This window comes from Myxine glutinosa, chromosome 2 (assembly GCF_964187855.1).
Source record: "Myxine glutinosa chromosome 2, kmMyxGlut1.1, whole genome shotgun sequence".
In the NCBI taxonomy this organism is placed as follows: Eukaryota; Metazoa; Chordata; class Myxini; order Myxiniformes; family Myxinidae; genus Myxine; species Myxine glutinosa.
This window is the reverse complement of record NC_136262.1, coordinates 122,124,387-122,148,034: the sequence shown is the minus strand read 5'-3', so window position 1 is coordinate 122,148,034 and position 23,648 is coordinate 122,124,387. Positions and strand designations below refer to the sequence as shown.

The following is a 23,648-nucleotide window of genomic DNA, read 5'->3' as shown; positions in this document are numbered from 1 at the left end:
TCGAAGATGCAATGACGAAGACAAATGAAAAAAACATCGAACAACTGTTTGAGAGTGCCTCTGTTCTCCGCAGTGCCATTGCTTGTCAGAACAAGCACCCATGGCAATTTGAAGGAGAAATGAACACTGATGATGCTGAAAAGCATGTACCCAAAGTACTCTATGCTTTCCTCCGCTGGCTACTGGAAGGACCAGCCACGAGCATTGAGCCAGAGACTATGCGCTCAGCCACTATTCATCGAGATGTTATAACCATCAGTCAGAACATCATGTACGGCTACAAGTCAAAACGCCAAGTCACGTACAAGCCCAAAGAGCCAGATGCACCATTCCGCCATCGCTTAGAATGGCCACAGCAGCTTGCCGTTGCCATTGTAGTCCATCAGTCCACCAGAAACAAGAAGCTTCTGGATTTCCTGCATGGGTTCGGTCTGTCTGTTGATTATAGTCGGATCTTGCGGTTGGAGACACAGCTGGCCAACTCAGTCATAGAGTCTACGACAGAACAGGGTGTATACTTTCCAAGAACCATGCGCATAGGGACGTTTGTCTTCTTTGCAGTGGACAACAGTGACTTCAATGAAGACACACCTGATGGGAAGCGGACACTCCATGCTACAGCCTGGGCACTCTACCAACGACGGGAACATGCACCCTCCACAGATGAACATAGAACACTGACACTACATGACCGAAAGGCCAGACACCGCTCACTCAAGGTTCTGACTGCTCCAGACTTTGTTCCTTGCCAAGCACCAAACAAACAATCTGCCACAGGTACCACGTATAGCTTCAAGACACGGTCAAACCCAGATGTCACCAAGCCGTACTCTGCGACGGACACAGTGTGGCTACTTTCACGCACAATCATGCGAACAGCTGAAGCTGAGGACGTATAAGAACGTACACGACCAGAGATCAACTTGAAGGATGCCATAGGTCAATATGAATTCACCGCGCTTCCACGAACCCTCTTTGCAATGGCTGGGACACTACTACCATGCACAGACAAAAGCAAGCTCATGGGCATCCTAGAAGATCTACCCAAGAAGTCAACTGGCACTGGTCAGCAGCCAGACGACGACAATCCTGAACATACTCCACCCCCTCCCAAGAAGGTGACTGTCATAGACGGCATGGCATTAGTGCAAGCAATGGGTAAGCCACAATGGGTCAAAACATGTGCCCAGTGGGCTGGCCATTTCAATGCAACACTGGACTGCAAGACCAACGGGTATGATGAAGTCCACCTCGTGTTTGACCGATATGATCTGCCAAATTCACTGAAAGAGGCCACACGGGAGAGGCGCCAAGGTGGCAAGCCGCCCACTGCTTACCACGTTCAAGACAGCACCCCGATTGGGAAACTGACAGCAAAACAGTTCCTGTCGCACACCAACACCAAAGATGAGCTAACTGTCTATCTGGCAAAGAAAGCTCTGTGTCACTTTGAGGGGACTACCAAGGTCTTCATCGTCACTTCAAGGCAGGATGTCTTCTCCAACTGCATGGATGTACAGCATCTCCGTAGCTCCCAGGAGGAGGCTGATACGAGGATCTTTCTTCACAGTCTAGATGCCGTCCGAAGAGGTGCAACACAGCTGTACATTCAGTCACCTGATACTGATGTATTCATCCTAGCACTCCACCGGTACCATGAACTATGCAAAGACACATACTTCATCACGGGTGTGGGGAACAAGAAGAGGCAAATCTCACTGGAACCAATAGTACATGAACTTGGTGTCAGGAAGGCTGCAGCCCTACCAGGATTCCATGCATTCACGGGAGCAGACCAGACTGGTCGGTTTGCCGGCAAGGGAAAGCTCACATGTTGGCAAGCCCTCAATAGGTGCTCTGTTGAGGTGGTATCTGCGTTTCATGACCTTGGGGCCTCTGAGGAGCTGAGAGCTGACACAGAAAGTGACATTGAGGCATTTGTATGCCAGCTGTATGAGCCTCGTACTACAGTTGTGGATGTGGGCAAGCTGAGGTGGAGACTGTTTACCAAGAAACAGCTAGAGGCACAGAAGCTGCCACCAACACGGGGAGCTTTACATGAAGCCATTGCTCGTGCACATTTCCAGGCCATGGTGTGGCATCAGGCTGATGTACCGGACCCCCAGCTTCCACAACCAACAGAACATGGATGGAGAGCAGAAGGAGATCAGCTGGTGCCCATCACAACCAAGGACCCTCCAGCCCCAGCTGCCATCACACATCTAATCAAATGTAACTGCAAGAAGACCCAATGCATGTCTCACTGCTCATGCAGGTCTCAGCATCTCAACTGTTCTGAGATGTGTATGTGTGGGGCAGATGAAGAGGTGTGTGGTAACACGGGTCAGGAGCGCCCCATGGGAATCGATAACACTGATGATGAGGAGGATGGAGATCCTTCAATGTAACAATGAACACTGCCAACTAAAAATATTGCACAAAGACATTATAAGTGTACATTTGAACACTAAAGTCCAGCCTTTATGTGATTTAGAAGTGAAAATGATGGAAAAAAAAATATATATGTGTTGGCATAAGTGCGTGAAAATCCAAGATGGCTGCCATAAGAACCCTTTTGATCATATGTAGGTGTATAAATGTGTGTTTATTGGATTAAGTATCCGCAAATATGTACATTTGGACACCAAAATTAACACTCTAGGTCATTTAGAAGCCAAGATAATGACAATTTCGGTTTTCAACAAACGCCATTTTGATAATCCAAAATGGCCGCTATAAAGAACTTGAAAAAAATGGAGACATATTTTTTCTACAACTTCTATCATCCCTAAAGACAACCCAACCAGTGTCCACAAATTAACATTTGAATTCAACGGGAAAACATTGGCCCCCCCACTATAAGTGTGGTGTCCTTAGTCTTGTGCATTAATGATGATTCGTTCTCCGTCCCAGATGAGCCTACCTCTTCTTAGCCATTCCAGTGATCCTTCTTTGTCTATCCCCACTCTGTCCAACTCTATTTTATATTTTCCTGCTCTTTTGTCTTTCTCCCAGTTATCACTATATATCTGCTGGTATTTCATCTTGTATTTTTCTTTTGTCTTTTTTGCAATTGTTGGGGCTGTATTCATTTCTGTTTCGTTTTGATGTGTGACATCTTCTATTCACACCTGTTTTTGGAAGTTTTTTTTGCAAGGTAAGTGAGAGATACCTTTCCTGGCTTGTTGTGTTCATGCTTGTCCACAAATTGTATTCAGTAGTCTGTTGAGCTTCTCACGTACTCTGCTAATCCTACAGTTGTCGCTCAGTGCACGTGATTGAGTTACATCAGGCTGCCACCTCCTTCTTTCCTTGAAAGGTACATTCTTGGGATGCACTGATTTTTGTGGAACATTTTTTGGATAATGAGGACTTTCCTTGTTTTTATATCTCGTTTTTTTTATTTCTGCTTGTGGCCAGTTTACGATTCCATAGCTGTACTGGAACACTGGTACTGCTTGTTGGTTTATGGCTTTGATTTTGTTTCTTGGAGTGAGATATGTTTTCAGTTTCAGCCTCGTTCTACACAGGTATTCTTTGGTAATTGTTTTGCGCATTTTTTTGGACAAATTTGGTGGCCCTCTTCTACTCCACGGTATTAGTTAGATGTTTTGTTGTCTAGCTCCTGTATTGTTCTATCAAGGTCGATTTTTATGTTGTCCATTTTTGTTTGTCTACCTTGTACGAATGTGCACTTGGCACATTTATCCAGGCCAAACCCATTTAGATGTCGTTGGAGAAGCCTATCATTAATTTCAGTTGTTTTGCCAATTTTTCATTATTCAGTGCAAAGAGTATTAAATCATCCATGTACAGTACATGCGTCACCTTTCTTGTTTCTTTGGACGTTCTTTTATTGGATGGTGTATCGGTGTATCTGTGTCCGGACGTTCTTCGGTGTATCCGCGTTCTTGCTCATTAATGAGGTTACTTAGTGCGTAAAAGGTTCATGGCCAAGCAAAACAGGAGAGGAGAAAGGCTGTCTGCTTGGAGATCCCGCGTTGTATGTTTAGTCTTGGTATTTCAATCTTTCCTTCTGAGTGCTGCAGGATTAGTGTGGTATTCCATAGATCCATGGCTTTCTCAATCAGCTTATTTATTTGAGGATTTATCTTGTACATTTGCATTGACTTTATCGTCCATGAATGTGGGACACTGTCAAAAGCTTTTTTTATAGTCTATCCATGCTGTAGACAATTTGGCTCTTCTCGTATTGCAATTTTCGTGTATGGCCTTGTTTAGTAATAGGTGGTCCATTGCTCCGTAACATCCTCTCTTGCATCCCTTCTGCTCTGCCTCTTGGCCTCCTTGTTGTGTTAGGTGGTGGTACATTGTGTCTGTGATGATTCCTGTTAAAAGTTTGTATGTTGTTGGTAGACATGTTATTGGCCGGTATTTGTTGGGTAGTTGAGTCTCTTCAGATTTTGGGATGAGAAGGTGTTACCTTCTGTGAGCCATTCATCCATTTCCTGATCCCCTTGGAAAAGTTCATTGAATGCTCGAGCATAGTGAATGTGGAGAGCATCAAATTGCTTTACCCGGAAGTTTGGGATCCCATCTGGGCCGGGGCTTTTACAAGTTTGCCATCTTTGCAAGTTTTGTCTTGTTTTTTTCTGCATCTATTTTATTACTGGGGGCATTTCCTAAAGATGTTTTTTTTCTTTCCAGGTTCCAGATCCATCCCCCCCTCCTAATTGTGTTCTTTTCGATCTTCATAAATTCCTTTCCAGAATCGTTCCTGTTCATCTTTTTCAGGAGGGGATGACACATTCTGCTTCCATTTCCCTAGTTCACGGTGGAATATTTTCTGGTTGTTTACAAACATCTGGCCTTATTTTCTCCTCATGTTATCCTAGCCATAGTTTTTTATTTTCTTTGCTATCATTCTGATTTTCAGTTTCTTTTCAGCAACCATTACCTCTCGGTCTTTGTCTTCAATTTTATATTTGTATTTCATTTTCTGGATTCTCCTCTTTAGTTTTGGGCTTTGATGTCCTCTTTGGAATTGCTGTATTTGTCCTGTCTCCTTTCTGAGCATCTCCCTCTGTGTCTTGAGTCGTTGCTTCCATGGTGGTACTTCTTCCTGTTCCTGTTCTTGTGGTATTTCGTTACTTTTTCCTGAATGAAGAGTGCTGCTGCAAAATTCACAATGTTTATTTCTTTTTAAAAGATTTGTTTGTTCTGCTGATTTGTGCTTTTGTGCGTTTATTATTATGTAGTCAAATTAGTCGTGGTCTTTCTTCAGTTGATATCAAACACACTTCCTCTATCTTATTAGCCAGCTACTCATCAGGATCACATTGTTCCTAATCATCCTCCCCCTCCTTCCCTCCTCTATATAACTTCATTCTTCTGCCCATTATCATTTGTATATGTTTATATTGTAGCCATGAATCGGTCTCCTTCACCGCCATCCCCTCGCTTCAGATGCAGAGCACGTTCTGCGTGGAAGGATGTTCCCGCTCCCCTCAGCATTCCAGCTTTCATCAACTTAAATTAACTAAAATTTTCATTTTCATTAATTACAACTTTCATTAACATTCCAGCTTTCATTTCATTAACTTGCATTAGCGTGAATAAGATGCAGCGGTCTATCTTAGCAGGATGCACCCCGGCTGCCTGGTGTGTCCGCACAGACTTCAAAGAGCTTTCTCTGTTGGGGGGGGGGGGGGGGGGCTGTAACCCTTTGTTCAGGGTTGTTTTTTTAAATACTCTCCAACACAGTCGCCCCATCGAGCATCACGAACGGAGCTTCGGTTGCACCACTCGAGGCCTCCCGGTAGCTCCTTCGGTTGTTCGCACCATGCGTTATGTCCGCCACGATGTTCCCAATCGCTTTCTTCCTACTCCGGGTGCCACTACATGGACAGTTTAGCATCTCGTCTGATATATTATCCTCACCGCTTTGCTCAGGGCCGCAAAGCCTGCTTTTATGAGCCATGCACGTGTCTCTGACCTTTGCCCCCGCATGACGATTTCCCTCTAACTCAGCTGCGACACTTCCATTTCTCATGGTCCCTGTAGACCCACATGAGGCCTCCCGGTAGCTCCCTCGGCCGTTCGCTCCATGCGGTGTCTCCGCCACGATGGTCCCACTCGTGCTCACTTTCTTCCTTTTACAGGTGCCGCCACAGGGACCGCTTGTCGTTTCGTCGGAGATGGTAACCTCTCCGCTTCGTTCGTCGCCGCAGCCGTTACGAGGTGTGCACGTTTCTCTGACTTTTGGCTCCGTGCAACGACGTTTATTTGAGCATTCCACAATTCGCGAGCCTCGCTGTTCCCATGTCGGCGGTTCAGAGTGGGCCTTCGCTCCAGGTCACACCTCCTCGTGCTTTTCAGGCTCTCGATTCCATTCTCGTCTCCTTCGCTGTCATCGCTACCTTTCAAGGTCTTGATATCTTTCCTCTTCGGAATGGAGGCACGTGAATCCCCACAGGTGGATTCAGGTGACGGAGTTGTCGAGAAAGATGGGGAGTGAGAAACGAGGTGTCCTTGTTGTGGCGCCAGTGTGTGTGTGTGTGTGTGTGTGTGTGTGTGTGTGTGTGTGTGTGTGTGTGTGTGTGTGTGTGTGTGTGTGTGTGTGTGCGTGCGCGCGTCGCCCCTTGGATGGATGTTAAGCCGGATGTCCCGTCTGCTGGCATTAGATAATGGACGTTAAAGATGCCACGATGTTATTGGTGAAAAATATGCGAGCTAATATCAGCACCCTGAATAAATTACAAATTGCTAACCTAACATACAAGGGGGGCACTGCATCAGTGGCACAGCTGTTAGAATGATGCAACTTGCAGTCATGTGCTGCATACAAAAAAAGGAAGCTGCAAACTATTAGATTATGTTTACAGGAAATGAATATAATGTTTTCTTCCTTTTTCCACACTCTTACCGTGTCACCTCCTGGTTTCCACCCAGCAGGACAGACTGAATGGGAGAAAGAAAAACAAGGCCAGAGGAGCATGTAAGTGGTAATAACATGTTTTAAAATATACCATGCTTGTTTTCAAATACTATAAAAGGTGTGACATCTTTTTTTCTCCTGCGTTATATGTACAATGCATATTAAAACACCCGATGCACTCACACAGCTCAGTGCACACGACATGAGCAGTGCTTTGAATCGCACATAATGCTGAGGGAGTTACGTTCAACGCTCGACCCACAATTACCTGGACTAGGGGCCTGAATGTACTGATTGAGCGCAGTCGAGCGATGATCAAAGAGGAGAGCAAGGATCAACGAGGAGAGCAAGGATCAACGAGGAGAGCAAGTAGAGCGAGGATCAACGGCGAGAGCAAGTAGAGCGAGGATCAACGAGGAGAGCAAGTAGAGCGATGATCAATGAGGAGAGTAAGTAGAGCGAGGATTAATGAGAGCAAGTAGAGCAATGATCAACGAGGAGAGCAAGTAGAGCGATGATCAACAAGGAGAGCAAGTAGAGCGATGACCAACAAGGAGAGCGATGATCAACAAGGAGAGCAAGTAGAGCGATGATCAACGAGGAGAGCATGTAGAGCGATGACCGATGAGGAGAGCAAGTAGAGCGATGATCAACGAGGAGAGCAAGTAGAGCGATGACCGATGAGGAGAGCAAGTAGAGCGATGACCAACAAGGAGAGCAAGTAGAGCGATGATCAACAAGGAGAGCAAGTAGAGCGATGACCAACAAGGAGAGCGATGATCAACAAGGAGAGCAAGGATCAACAAGGAGAGCAAGTAGAGCGAGGATCAATGAGGAGAGCAAGTAGATCGAGGATCAACGAGGAGAGCAAGTAGAGAGATGATCAACGAGGAGAGCAAGTAGAGCGATGACCGATGAGGAGAGCAAGTAGAGCGATGACCAACAAGGAGAGCAAGTAGAGCGATGATCAACAAGGAGAGCAAGTAGAGCGATGACCAACAAGGAGAGCGATGATCAACAAGGAGAGCAAGTAGAGCGATGATCAACGAGGAGAGCATGTAGAGCGATGATCAATGAGGAGAGCAAGAAGAGCGATGATCAACGAGGAGAGCAAGTAGAGTGATGAGTGATGACCAACGAGGAGAGCAAGTAGAGTGATGATCAATGAGGAGAGCGAGTATCAATGAGGAGAGCAAGTAGAGTGAGGATCAACGAGGAGAGCAAGTAGAGCGATGATCAATGAGGAGAGCAAGTAGAGCGATGATCAATGAGGAGAGCAAGTATCGCGATGATCAACGAGGAGAGCAAGTAGAACGATGGCCAACGAGGAGAGCAAGTAGAGCGATGATCAACGAGGAGAGCAAGTACAGCGATGATCAACAACGAGAGCAAGTAGAGCGATGATCAACGAGGAGAGCAAGTGGAGCGATGACCAAAGAGGAGAGCAAGTAGAGCGATGACCAACGAGGAGAGCAAGTCGAGCGATGATCAATGAGGAGAGCAAGTAGAGCGATGACCAACGAGGAGAGCAAGTAGAGCGATGATCAATGAGGAGAGCAAGTAGAGCGATGACCAACGAGAAGGGCAAGTGGAGCGATGACCAACGAGGAGAGAAAGTAGAGTGATGATCAACGAGGAGAGCAAGTAGAGCGATGACGAAAGAGGAGAGCGATGATCAACGAGGAGAGCAAGTAGGGCAATGATCAACAAGGAGAGCAAGTAGAGCGATGATCAACAAGGAGAGCAAGTAGAGCGATAACCAACAAGGAGAGCGATGATCAACAAGGAGAGCAAGGATCAACAAGGAGAGCAAGTAGAGCGAGGATCAACGAGGAGAGCAAGTAGATCGAGGATCAACGAGGAGAGCAAGTAGAGAGATGATCAACGAGGAGAGCAAGTAGAGCGATGACCGATGAGGAGAGCAAGTAGAGCGATGACCAACAAGGAGAGCAAGTAGAGCGATGATCAACAAGGAGAGCAAGTAGAGCGATGACCAACAAGGAGAGCGATGATCAACAAGGAGAGCAAGTAGAGCGATGATCAACGAGGAGAGCATGTAGAGTGATGATCAATGCGGAGAGCAAGAAGAGCGATGATCAACGAGGAGAGCAAGTAGAGTGATGAGTGATGACCAACGAGGAGAGCAAGTAGAGTGATGATCAATGAGGAGAGCGAGTATCAATGAGGAGAGCAAGTAGAGTGAGGATCAACGAGGAGAGCAAGTAGAGCGATGATCAATGAGGAGAGCAAGTAGAGCGATGATCAATGAGGAGAGCAAGTATCACGATGATCAACGAGGAGAGCAAGTAGAACGATGGCCAACGAGGAGAGCAAGTAGAGCGATGATCAACGAGGAGAGCAAGTACAGCGATGATCAACAACGAGAGCAAGTAGAGCGATGATCAACGAGGAGAGCAAGTGGAGCGATGACCAAAGAGGAGAGCAAGTAGAGCGATGACCAACGAGGAGAGCAAGTAGAGCGATGATCAATGAGGAGAGCAAGTAGAGCGATGACCAACGAGGAGAGCAAGTAGAGCGATGATCAATGAGGAGAGCAAGTAGAGCGATGACCAACGAGGAGGGCAAGTGGAGCGATGACCAACGAGGAGAGAAAGTAGAGTGATGATCAACGAGGAGAGCAAGTAGAGTGATGATGAAAGAGGAGAGCGATGATCAACGAGGAGAGCAAGTAGGGCAATGATCAACAAGGAGAGCGAGTAGAGCGATGATCAATGAGGAGAGCGATGATCAACGAGGAGAGCAAGTAGAGCGATGATCAATGAGGAAAGCAAGTAGAGCGATGATCAATGAGGAGAGCAAGTAGAGTGATGATCAACGAGGACAGCGATGATCAACGAGGAGAGCAAGTAGAGCGATGATCAATGAGGAGAGCAAGTAGAGCGAAGATCAATGAGGAGAGCAAGTAGAGCGATGATCAACGAGGAGAGCAAGTAGAGCGATGATCAACGAGGAGAGCAAGTAGAGCGATGATCAACGAGGAGAGCAAGTAGAGCGATGACCAACGAGGAGAGCAAGTAGAGCGATGATCAACGAGGAGAGCAAGTAGAGCGAGGATCAACGAGGAGAGCAAGTAGAGCGATGATCAACAAGGAGAGCAAGGAGAGCGATGATCAAGAAGGAGAGCAAGTAGAGCGATGATCAACGAGGAGAGCGATGATCAACGAGGAGAGCGATGATCACGAGGAGAGCGATGACAAATATAAACAGCCTCTTTTTAGTTTGGCTTCTTCTGGCTATGTTCTCACCTTCTCCTTCAAGTTTCTCACTGTTAGCGATGATTTCTTCAGCACCATCTTGTCTGGACATCTTCACAGCAGACTCTTTCAATCGTGCCCAACTATTCTCTTTGAATGTCACTAGTTTACCGGTGGTTTTGGTACAAAATGGATCAAACATCAGAATTTCTGCCTCCCAGGGGTTGCCATCTTCTAACGAGCAGACGAAAATAGCATCACAGATTCATCTCGGATGATATGAAGTGCGTTCAAAAACGAGTGCGATTTTCAGAGTGTCGAAGGAAGAGTCTAAGTAGTAGACGCCATTAAAATGTGCGTTTGAAATTAAATGTGGAATATGAAACTACTTTTTAATGCTAAGGGACTTCGCGCCAGGCTCTGGGCCGACCGGGCCGACGTGTGTGATATTCAGCAGCATAGATTCAATGAAAAGCCCGACCGAATATCGTCGCTTCGTGGCTGCTTTCCACCGCCGAAATGCAGCGCGGCTTGGGCGATTCTGCCCCTGTTTGGAGAACACCCAGCGAGGCCTTCATCGGGGCCGAGCGAGCAAGGCTTCCGCTGCCGAAATCCAGCGCGGCTTGGGCGATTTTTCCCGTTTGGAGAACACACAGCGAGGCCCTCATCGGGGCCAAGCGAGCAAGGGCGTGTCGGGACCTGGTTCGCGCCATTGACCAAGTGGTTCGCACCAACCGAAGCTGTTTTCGGATGACGTGCTGATGTCCTTGGACTTCGCGCCAGGCTTTGGGCCGACGTGCATCGAAGTCCTTTCCAAGGGTGTGGTGCTGACCAGGCCGCCGCGGTGCTGACCGGGCAAACGTGGCGTGGTGCTGATGGGGCCCCCGCAGCCATGATGCCCCCCACCCCCCAGCCACCCCTGCCCCCTGTATCTCGTTTCTCTTCCGCCTCTGCTCCTTCCTTCTCAAACCCACGTTCTCGCTTGGAGACTTTTCCCAGATTGTTTTTCATGGTTTTCATGGTTCTGTTTGGATATTGTTGGAATATGTTTAAACCGCAGCCGTGACGCTGATGCCGCCTCCCCCACCCCAGAATTTCCATGTTTTAAACGTTTCCCAGTGTTTACCCTGGATTAGAATAGGTACACCGTATCCCTGCTTGTCGAAAGAGACGACTAAGAGGGTTGGCGTCAGGAAGGGCATCCGGCCATAAAAACATTGCCTCAAAAAGAGAACCATGACAATAACAACTACATATGGGCAGGGTACAGCCCGAAGTGGAGATCGGTTTCTGAGGTTTGGGACATGGAATGCAGGGACAATGACAGGGAGATCAGGAGAAGTGGTGGAAGTATTGGTCAGAAGAAGAGTGGACATATGTTGTGTGCAAGAGACGAGATGGAAGGGAAGTGGTGTGAGAATGGTGAAGGGTAGGCAGGGACAGAAATACAAGTTTGTGTGCCAAGGGTGCCTGGAGGGCGTGAATGGTGTTGGTGTCCTGTTTTCTGAGGAGTTTGTAGACAGTGTGGTGAGTGTGACGAGAGTGAGTGATAGGTTGATGATGGTGAAAATGATGATTGTAAAGCTCTTGGTGAACGTCATCTCAGGATATGCTCCGCAGGTTGGTCGGAGCGATGAAGAGAAGGACAAGTTCTGGTGTGCGATAGAGAAGCTGATGGAAAACGTGAAAGATGAGGAAGTTGTTGTGGAAGGAGGAGACCTAAATGGACATGTGGGAAGGAGTATGGATGGTTTTGAGGGAGTTCATGGGGGTTAAGGATATGGTGTGAGAAATGGAGAAGGTGAAAGGATTTTGGAGTTTGCCGATGGAGCTGATTTGTTGATTTGTAATACTCAGTTCCAGAAAGAGGATAATAAGCTTGTTACATACACGTCAGGTGGGTCGACGACAACCGTTGACTACCTGATGGTGCGTAGGCGAGATAGGGGGCACCTCCGGGACACAAAGGTGATCCCGGGGGAGGAGGCTGTTTCACAGCACCACTTGGTTGTCTGCGACATAAGGGTGAAAGGTGCAAGGAGAGCTCGGCGGGTGAAGTACCAACCGAGAATGAAGTGTGGAGGTTGAAAGAGGTGACAGTAAGGGAGGCATTAAAAGAGAGGCTGATTAGGGTAGAGGATGATGTGGTTGAGCTTGAAAGTAGTTGGATGTCAATGAAAGCTAGTCTGTTGGGAGCCGTTGGTGAGGTATGTGGATGGACAAAAGGACCACCGAGGCACTCGGAAACATGGTGGTGGGATGATGAAGTTGGAAAGAGGATTGACGAGAAGAGGAAGAAGTTCAAGGAGTGGCAGAAGGCGAAGGGTACGGGAGCAGAAACAGCAGAGCATGAAAGTTATAAGGCAGCCAAGAAGGCTGCAAAGAAAGAGGTAGCAAAGGCGCAGGAGGCATGTAGGAAAATGTTCGGAGAACGCTTGGATTCGGAAGAGGGTCAGAGAGCGGTATTCAGGATTGCAAAGCAGATAGCGAAAGAGAGGTGTGATGTGATGGGGGTGAGTTGCTTGAAGGATGAAGTGGGACAAATCGTTGTGGACCCAGATGGAATTAAAGGAAGATGGAAAAGATACATGGAAATGCTGTTGAATACAGAGAATGAATGGGATGGCAACATCGAGAGTAACCCAGTTTTAGGACCGGCAGAGAAGATTACTGAAAAGGAAGTTGAGGAAGCGATAAAAGCAATGAAGGGTAGAAAAGCGGGAGGGCCGACGGGAGTTGTGGGAGATATTTTGAAGGCAGCAGGAAGTTGGGGTGTGAAGAGAATGACAGAGATCTGTAATCTGGCGGTGAAAGAAGGCCGCATTCCAGTGGATTGGGAACTGAGTACCCTCGTCCCTCTATACAAGGGGAAAGGTGACCCTCTAGAGTGTGGCTCGTACCGAGCGATAAAGTCATTGGAGCATGGAATGAAGGTATTGGAAAGGGTGTTGGAGAGGAGGATAAGGAAGAAAGTGAAGATCGACGAAATGCAGTTTGGATTTATGCCAGGAAGAGGAACGACAGACGCGCTTTTTATTGTGATGCAGTTGCAGGAGAAGTACATGGAGAAGAGGAAGAAGTTGTTTCTTGGGTTTGTTGATCTGGAGAAAGCATTCGATAGGGTTCCACGCAAAGTATTGACATGGGCCATCAGGAAGTTAGGAGTGGAGGAATGGTTGATCAGAGTAGTGATGTCAATGTACAAAAGAGCGCACAGCTGTAAGGACGAAGGACGGGAACAGTGGTGAGTTTGAGGTGAAGGTGGGAATGCATCAGGGGTCGGTACTAAGTCCATTACTATTTGTAGCTGTGATGGAGGTGCTGGCTCAGAACGTAAAGGAGGGTTTACCGTGGGAGTTGTTGTATGCAGATGATCTGGTGTTGATTGCGGAAAGTATGGATGGACTGAAGGAAAAGATGAACAAGTGGAAGGAATGTATGGAGACAAAAGGTCTGAAGGTGAATATCGGAAAGACGAAGGTGATGGCAAGTGGTAAAGCATGTGGTGAGGTGGAAAGAACTGTGAAGTGGCCCTGTGCTGTGTGCAGGAAGGGTGTCGGAGTGAACTCCATTCAATGTACAATGTGCGCTGAGTGGGTTCATCAAAAATGTCGTGGTCTGAGAGGGTCATTAACCAGTGTGGCAGCTACATTCAAATGTAAGGTGTGCACAGAGGGAGCTGCAGATGGATGAAATGTTGAGTTGGATCTTGGAGACGGCGTGAAGCTGGAAGGTGTGAAAACATTTTGCTACCTCGGAGACATGCTGAATGGAGCAGGTGGATCAGACTCGGCAACGGTTGCTGGAGTGAGATGTGCATGGAATAAGTTTCGGGAACTGAGTGGCGTGCTGATGAGGAGGGGGGTGTCGTTGAAGCTGAAGGGAAAGGTGTATGCTGCATGTGTGAGAAGTGTTATGATTTATGGGAGCGAGACATGGGTAATGAACGTAGAGCAGCAACGAAGGTTGGAAAGGGTGGAAATGCGAATGGTTCGATGGATGTGCGGAGTATCGTTGAGAGAGAGGAAGACAAATGATGAATTGCGAAAAATGATGGGAATAGAGCCTGTGATTGATGTTGTGAAGAGGAACAGGTTGAGATGGTTTGGTCATGTGTTGAGGAAGGATGAAAGTGACTGGTTGAGAAGAGTGATGGAAATGAATGTAGAAGGAAGTAGAGGACGGGGAAGACCGAGAATGACTTGGCTAAAGATGGTGGAAGAAGAAATGCGGGCAAGGGGGTTAACAAGGAGAGATGCAGAAAATAGGGCAAGATGGAGAAGATTGTCATGGGGACCGCAAGGCTAACCCCCGCTCTAGCAGGGAAAATGGCCTTAAAATGCATGTTGTTGTTGTTGTTGTTTGTTTTCATGCTAAGCATCGCTGAGAAAAAACAAAATTTCAAATCGTGGCTCGATGGTTGCAACGAGTTTGGAAGAAACATGAACTCGGCTTATGGCGTAGGTCTCTGCCATGTGTAGTTTTGTTTAATTACAACTCTCTTCCGTTACCTGTGTGTACCGCCCTCCTCCAAGACCTAGACATTAATCGTTTTTAATCCCCAGAGTTTGATTAAGGGGAGGGGAGAGAGGGGAGGGGAGAGAGGGGAGGGGAGGGGAAGGTGAGGGGAGAGGAGGGGAGGAAAAGGAGGGGGGGGGGACCATCTCCGAATAAAACGCACACACAAAAGCTGGACACACACACACACACACACACACACACACACACACACACACACACACACACACACACACACACACACACACACACACACACACACACACACACCTCGCGTTTATATAGATAGATGATGCCCTTTAAGCAGCATTCTGGGCCTAGTTTCTCTTGTACATCAATGACAGACTTACCTTCCTTTAAACCCATGGCTCCAGTAAGCTAATAAATTGAACTATATACCAAAAGGTTACTCACCTTGGAGACAGAACGATAGAATACCTTTCTATCTGCTGACTTGGATTAGATCCAATAACTAATCATGCAGCTGGAGCACGAGTTTTGATCCAAGTCGTCCAAAGTCCTCAATCTCTCTCTAAAAAGGATCTCAACCTCAACAGCCCGATGCAAATGTAAGCTGATCCTCTCAAACCCCTTAACCTGGCTATCAGGTAAAACTTGGTATATTTCCAATCTGGCCATCAGTGCTCACCATTACTTGGGTATTCCACACCGCACCGAGTGTTTCCTGAATCCACTAACTGCTGCCAACAACATACAATGCAGTTGTGCACCATGTTGTGGAGTAGGCCTCCCCTTTGTGGGCCAGGGCACTCGTTTGTCAGTTTGCCCTCTGGATGCAGTGGAATCAAAGTCCTCGGTATAATTGCCATGAATTGAGCTCAAGACCTGCCAGTCTTCCACCACAGACAGGTTGCTTGCCTCTATGTTTTACGAGGTAATAAGTGGCCTTCCCTCATCTGAGCATTCCTCCATCTGTCCCCTGCCCCCCTGAACCTTGCCAGGTTGCACACATTCATCTCATACCTATCTGTGTTAGCCTGCTAGATAGCAGCTCACTTTCACGCTTTTGCTCCTCTTTTGCAGTTGGCGAAACCACCTCCCGAGATCCATCAAATTGTCTTACTCACTGTGGCATATCACCATCATCTCGTTTCACCACCATTACCTACCTTCATAGTGTTCAATCCTAGACCCTGGTGTTGGGCTAGCGGCTAGGGTGCCGGCTTAGGATCCTAGGATCCTGGGTTCGAATCCCGGTCGATCGCTGAATTAACGCCAGGGGGGTTGACTCAGCCTGTCATCCTTCCGAGGTCGGCTAATTGAGTACCAGTTCACTGGTAATTCCCTGTTTGTCGTTAAAGGCGGCAAAAAGGGTTGGCGGCAGGAAAGGCATCTGGCCGTAAAACATTGCTTCAAAAAGGGGACCAAAAAACAACAACAACCACGGTTCCCGAAAAAGGCCAACCCCCGCTTTGCGGGGAAAAATGGCCTCTAAAGGTGGTTATTATTATTATTTTTTATAGTGTTCAATCCTAGCCTGGTGTTGGCTTAGCGGTTAGGGTGCCGGCTTGGGATCCTGGGATCCTGGCTTCGAATCCCGATCGATCGCTACGCCAGGGGGGTTGACTCAGCCTGTCATCCTTCCGAGGTCGGCAAATTGAGTACCAGCTTGCTGGGATGAATGATCACGGTGTGTACCCCGATTTAGAATAGGTACACCGTATCCCTGCGCATCGTAAGAGCGTGACCAAGGGTTGGCGTCAGGAAGGGCATCTGGCCATAAAAACATTGCCTCAAAAAACAGGGAACCATGATTGTCATGGGGCCCGCAAGGCTAGCCCCCGCCCCAGCGGGAAAAATGGCCTTAAAACGATCATTCATTCATATTCATTCATCGTGTTCAATCCTGTTGAGATTGCTTCTTTTTATTCTTTCTCATTTCCACCTGCTCCCCTACACCCCAATACAAGTGTGTGGTGACCTACTCCATTTGTCATCATGCTCTTCCATGGTTTCAATCCATGTATAAAAAAATTCCTTCCTTTGTATAACCACTACACCTTAGATTTGTTGTTGCGAGTGAGCGTTTGGATCTCATCCTCACCCTCTCCATGGCTATCAGTGTACCGGAAAGCTTGCACCAGCCTCAAAGTCTCATCCACTGACCGTCCCACAGGAAGATCGTTTAAAGTCATCTGCCGCAGCACACCTCGAGGATCAATGATGAACAATCCCCTGAAGAAAGGAAGCTTAGGGTTAAAAAAGGAGTGAGCAAGGAAATCAAAACAATAAAAGAAAAACAAAACCTCCTTAAGGTGCACTCTTTCCACCCCTCCTCCCACCACCGCACCACCGCATGACGCCTGACAGGTCCACACTTCCAACCACCACCCAACACACAGCGGCGTCTTATGCCTGGCAGCTTCCGTACATTCGCAACACTGACCCTACATGTGACTATGCCCTGTCGCTTCCCAGCACCCAGTGGCATCCCAATCCAAACTATGTTTTGTCTTTGTAGCTTTTATCAGTGTTCATGTTGGACAACAAATAAAATTTGAAACAGAAAATACACCATTAAAAAAGAGGATAGCAATTCAGTGCAAAAATGGTGGAGATGGCACTAAACATTGGCAAGAAAATCAAGGGCGAAGAGGTACACGAGCCCACATGTACCACAAAACTCCGGAATAAAGGGGAAATGCAGTTCAGAAGAACAGTTATAAACTTACCGGAGCGAGTGACCAAGGTCTGGCATCAAGACCCCATAGTCACGTGATATCTTGTGGGTTAGATCAGACAGCAGAGGAAACTGGAGATGACCAAGGCCCCCCTGCTTTCTGGGGGTGTTTATCCTGGGGAATGAAGAAGCACCATTGAATGATGCATGTTCACACCGTCACATGATAACCTTATCCGATACGTCTATCCTCTGGTAAGAAGGCAAGTTCTACCACAGCAGGCGTTTCCTTTTCTGCAGAAGATCTAGAGCTCGGAATTTGGAATTGAGCCAGGTCATCAAAGCTGACCATTTTAAAAGGATTCCATGAGTGTTTTTTTTGTCACCGTTTGCTTCTGAAAGGACAGTTTACTTGATGATGCAAAAAACACTTCTTACAAAAAATAAATAATCAGAATGCACTTCTCGTTGGTTCCGACTTCTTATTCCCTCGAGAATCAAACGCAGATGAGATCGCTCACATCATGTCATGTTCTCTTTCCGCACTCTGGTTGAACCAGACCAAATATGCATGGTAAACTACACTGAACAACAATAAAACTACACCGAACAATAAAACTACACCGAACAACAATAAAACTACACCGAACAACAATAAAACTACACCGAACAACAATAAAACTACACCGAACAACAATAAAACTACACCGAACAACAATAAAACTACACTGAACAACAATAAAACTACACTGAACAACAATAAAACTACACCGAACAACAATAAAACTACATCGAACAACAATAAAACTACACCGAACAACAATAAAACTACACCGAACAACAATAAAACTACACCGAACAATAAAACTACACCGAACAACAATAAAACTACACCGAACAACAATAAAACTACACCGAACAACAATAAAACTACACTGAACAACAATAAAACTACACTGAACAACAATAAAACTACACCGAACAACAATAAAACTACACCGAACGCATTGAAAACCAACGGTGGTAGGAAAATGAGAGTTTGGGACACCCACCTTCCAATTTTACATGCAAGTGATTGGGGGAGAAGGGAGAGGTTAGGGCAAGGGGGGTGGGGGGGGGGGGGGGGGGGAGAGGAGGGGAGGAAAAGACTATTTGACCATCCTCCCAAAATATCAATCATTCCTCGTCCACCCGTTTAGCCTGGTGTTGGCTTAGCGGTTAGGGTGCTGGCTTGCGATCCTAGGATCCTGGGTTCGAATCCCGGTCGATCGCTGAATTAACGCCAGGGGGGTTGACTCAGCCTGTCATCCTTCCGAGGTCGGCAAATTGAGTACCAGCTTGCTGGGATGAATGATCCCGGTGTGTACCCCGATTTAGAATAGGTCCACCGTATCCCTTCGCATCGTAAGAGGCGACTAAGGGTTGGCGCCAGGAAGGGCATCCGGCCATAAAAACATCGCCTCAAACAGGGAACCATGATTGTCATGGGGCCCGCAAGGCTAACCCCTGCTCTAGCGGGGAAAATGGCCTTAAAACGATCATTCATTCATTCATTCCTCGTCCACCCGTTCCCTTTCACTATTACAAAACATCAAACACTTCGCCATCATTTCACATGTTGTGCGTCTTCAGATCCGTTTAGAAATGAGACTAAGATTGCACAAAGACAGAGAAATGTTCCTGGCAAGACCATGATGGAAGTGACGTCATACAGTGTACAGATCATCAAACAAATCCAAGCAGAAATTGATGCAAGTTTGGTGCATTCCATCACAAAATGGCTCCAATTACACGAGTAACTCCTCACAATACTATCAGATTCGACTCTGCCATCGTTCACCACTTCCTGCTGCATCACATTATCAAGCTATGAAACATTTCACTTCCTCCTTGTAGGAGTTACTACAAAACACTTACCAAGCAAGGTGAGTGAACTGAGAATCAACAGAAACTGCCACAACTTCTGCTCCAACATCACGGAATTCTGAAATTCTGTCACTGAACCCGACAAGCTCAGTGGGACAAACGAAGGTGCTGGAGAAAGGGTGAAACGGAAACAGCACGACAGGTGTTAAAACAACCAATTAGATACGAGTGTCTAACGATCTGAAAATCGACACAAAACTCAACAATCGTATCGCATGCCGTGGCTGAGTAATCTGAACACCTCATCCTCGCAGGACATTATAACCTAACACCTCCTCAGGGTATGATATTAAAATGTAACACCTCCTCATATCAGGATATTATAACCTAACACCTCATCGTATGACATTAAAACCTAACTCCTCTTTCTCATATGACATTAAAACCCAACACCTCCTCATACGAGATTAAATTAAAACAACACCTTCTCAAATGACAAAAACCTAACACCTCCACCTCCTCAAATGACAAAAACCTAACTCCTCTTTCTCATATGACATTAAAACCCAACACCTCCTCTTCATACGAGATTAAATTAAAACACCACCTTCTCAAATTACAAAAACCTAACACCTCCTTCTCATATGACAAAAACCAAACAACTTCCAGAATGAAAAAACCCAAGACCACCTCCTCATATGAGATTAAATTATAACACCACCTTCTCAAATGACAAAAACGTAACACCTCCACCTCCTCAAATGACAAAAACCTAACACCTCCACCTCCTCAAATGACAAAAACCTAACACCTCCTTCTCATATGACAAAAACCGAACATCTTCCCGAATGAAAAAAATAATAACTAACACCACCTTCTCATATGACAAAAACCGAACACGTCGTTCTCATATGGCAAAATCCTAAAAACGTTTCAAATGACAAAAACCAAACATCTCCTTCTCATATGACAAAATCGAACACCTTCTCGAATGAAAAAAACCTAACACCTCCTCCTCATATGCAAACACTTAACACCTCATGTGACAAAAATCCTAACACCACCTTATCATATGACAAAAACTGAACACCTTCTCAAATGAAAAGAACCTAACACCTCCTTCCCATATGACAAAAACCTAACACCTGATTCTCATATGGCATAATCCTAGCACCTTTTCAAGTCACAAAAACCAAACATCCTTCTCAAATGACAAAAACATAACACCTCCACCTCTTCAAATGACAAAAACCTAACATCTCCTCCTCATATGACAAAACCCTAACACCTAAAAATGACAAAAACCTAACACCTCCTTCTCATATGACAAAAACCAAACAACTTCCAGAATGAAAAAACCCAAGACCGCCTCCTCATATGAGATTAAATTATAACACCACCTTCTCAAATGACAAAAACGTAACACCTCCACCTCCTCAAATGACAAAAACCTAACACCTCCTTCTCATATGACAAAAACCGAACATCTTCCCGAATGAAAAAAATAATAACTAACACCACCTTCTCATATGACAAAAACCGAACACGTCGTTCTCATATGGCAAAATCCTAAAAACGTTTCAAATGACAAAAACCAAACATCTCCTTCTCATATGACAAAATCGAACACCTTCTCGAATGAAAAAAACCTAACACCTCCTCCTCATATGCAAACACTTAACACCTCATGTGACAAAAATCCTAACACCACCTTATCATATGACAAAAACTGAACATCTTCTCAAATGAAAAGAACCTAACACCTCCTTCCCATATGACAAAAACCTAACACCTGATTCTCATATGGCATAATCCTAGCACCTTTTCAAGTCACAAAAACCAAACATCCTTCTCAAATGACAAAAACATAACACCTCCACCTCTTCAAATGACAAAAACCTAACATCTCCTCCTCATATGACAAAACCCTAACACCTAAAAATGACAAAAACCTAACACCTCCTTCTCATATGACAAAAACCAAACAACTTCCAGAATGAAAAAACCCAAGACCGCCTCCTCATATGAGATTAAATTATAACACCACCTTCTCAAATGACAAAAACGTAACACCTCCACCTCCTCAAATGACAAAAACCTAACACCTCCTTCTCATATGACAAAAACCGAACATCTTCCCGAATGAAAAAAATAATAACTAACACCACCTTCTCATATGACAAAAACCGAACACGTCGTTCTCATATGGCAAAATCCTAAAAACGTTTCAAATGACAAAAACCAAACATCTCCTTCTCATATGACAAAATCGAACACCTTCTCGAATGAAAAAAACCTAACACCTCCTCCTCATATGCAAACACTTAACACCTCATGTGACAAAAATCCTAACACCACCTTATCATATGACAAAAACTGAACATCTTCTCAAATGAAAAGAACCTAACACCTCCTTCCCATATGACAAAAACCTAACACCTGATTCTCATATGGCATAATCCTAGCACCTTTTCAAGTAACAAAAACCAAACATCCTTCTCAAATGACAAAAACATAACACCTCCACCTCTTCAAATGACAAAAACCTAACATCTCCTCCTCATATGACAAAACCCTAACACCTAAAAATGACAAAAACCGAACACCTCCTTCTCATATGACAAAAACCAAACAACTTCCAGAATGAAAAAACCCAAGACCGCCTCCTCATATGAGATTAAATTATAACACCACCTTCTCAAATGACAAAAACGTAACACCTCCACCTCCTCAAATGACAAAAACCTAACACCTCCTTCTCATATGACAAAAACCGAACATCTTCCCGAATGAAAAACATAATAACTAACACCACCTTCTCACATGACAAAAACCGAACACGTCGTTCTCATATGGCAAAATCCTAAAAACGTTTCAAATGACAAAAACCAAACATCTCCTTCTCATATGACAAAATCGAACACCTTCTCGAATGAAAAAAACCTAACACCTCCTCCTCATATGCAAACACTTAACACCTCATGTGACAAAAATCCTAACACCACCTTATCATATGACAAAAACTGAACACCTTCTCAAATGAAAAGAACCTAACACCTCCTTCCCATATGACAAAAACCTAACACCTGATTCTCATATGGCATAATCCTAGCACCTTTTCAAGTAACAAAAACCAAACATCCTTCTCAAATGACAAAAACATAACACCTCCACCTCTTCAAATGACAAAAACCTAACATCTCCTCATATGACAAAACCCTAACACCTAAAAATGACAAAAACCTAACACCTCCTTCTCATACGACAAAACCCTAACACCTTCTCAAATGACAAAAACCTCACACCTCCTCCTCATATGACAAAACCCTAACACCTAAAAATGACAAAAACCTAACACCTCCTTCTCATATGACAAAACCCGAACACCTTCTCAAATGACAAAAACCTCACACCTTTTCATATGACAAAAACCTAACACCCCCTTCTCATATGACAAAAACCCAACAGCTCCTCAAATGATAAAAACCTAACACATCCACCTCTTCAAATGACAAAGACCTAACACCTCGTTCTCATATGACAAAAACCTAACACCTACTTCTGATATGGCAAAGACCCAACACCTCCTCAAATGAAGAAAACCGAACACCTCATATGACAAAAACCTAGCACCTCCTTCTCAAATACCAAAAACCTCATCCTCAAATGACAAAACCCTAACACCTTCTCAAATGACAAAAAACTAACATCCTTCTCATATGACAAAAACTCAAAAGCTCCTCAAATGATAAAGACCTAACACCTCCACCTCTGCAAATGACAAAAACCAAGCACCTCCTTCTCATTTGACAAAGACCTATCACCTCGTCATATGATAAAGACCTACTCATATGATACCTACTCATATGACTCAAATACCTACTCATATGACGAAACCATAACACCTCAAATGACAAAAACCTAACACCTCATTCTCATATGACAAAAACCTAACACCTCATTCTCATATGACAAAACCTAACACCTCCTTCTGATATGGCAAAGACCCAACACCTCCTCAAATGAAGAAAACCTAACACCTCATATGACAAAAATCTAGCACCTCCTTCTCAAATGCCAAAAACATAAAACCTCCTCCTCAAATGACAAAACCCCTAACACCTCAAATGACAAAAGCATAACACCTCCTTCTCCTATGACAAAATCCTAACACCTTCTCAAATGGCAAAAACCTAACACCTCATATGACAAAAACCAAACACCTTCTCAAATGATATGACAAAAACCTAATACCTCCTTCTCATATGACAAAAACTCAAAAGCTCCTCAAATGATAAAAACCTAACACCTCCAGTCCTCCACCTCTGCAAATGACAAAAACCAAGCACCTCCTTCTCATATGACAAATGCCTAACATCTCCTTCTTGTATGACAAAAACCTAGCACCTCCTTCTCAAATACCAAAAACCTAAAACCTCCTCCTCAAATGAGAAAACCCAAACACCTTAAATGACAAAAACGTAACACCTCCTTCTGATATGGCAAAGAC

The 23,648-nt window shown here is 45.3% G+C and overlaps 1 protein-coding gene across 2 annotated transcripts in view; it reads right to left on the bottom strand.

The window, feature by feature from the left end:
- LOC137421320 (peroxiredoxin-4) overlaps positions 1-23,648 on the bottom strand; it is a 33,958-nt gene that overhangs the window by 2,728 nt on the left and 7,582 nt on the right. The window contains exons 3-6 of one of the 2 annotated variants that reach the window (XM_068107244.2): positions 19,190-19,306; positions 17,325-17,447; positions 16,697-16,827; positions 6,887-6,921 (exon numbers count right to left, since the gene is read on the bottom strand). In XM_068107244.2, the coding sequence (XP_067963345.2) occupies positions 6,887-6,921; positions 16,697-16,827; positions 17,325-17,447; positions 19,190-19,306 (406 nt within the window). Of the gene's footprint in view, positions 1-6,886; positions 6,922-16,652; positions 16,828-17,324; positions 17,448-19,189; positions 19,307-23,648 lie in introns of both variants that reach the window. The other variant, XM_068107245.2, reaches the window with a different exon arrangement.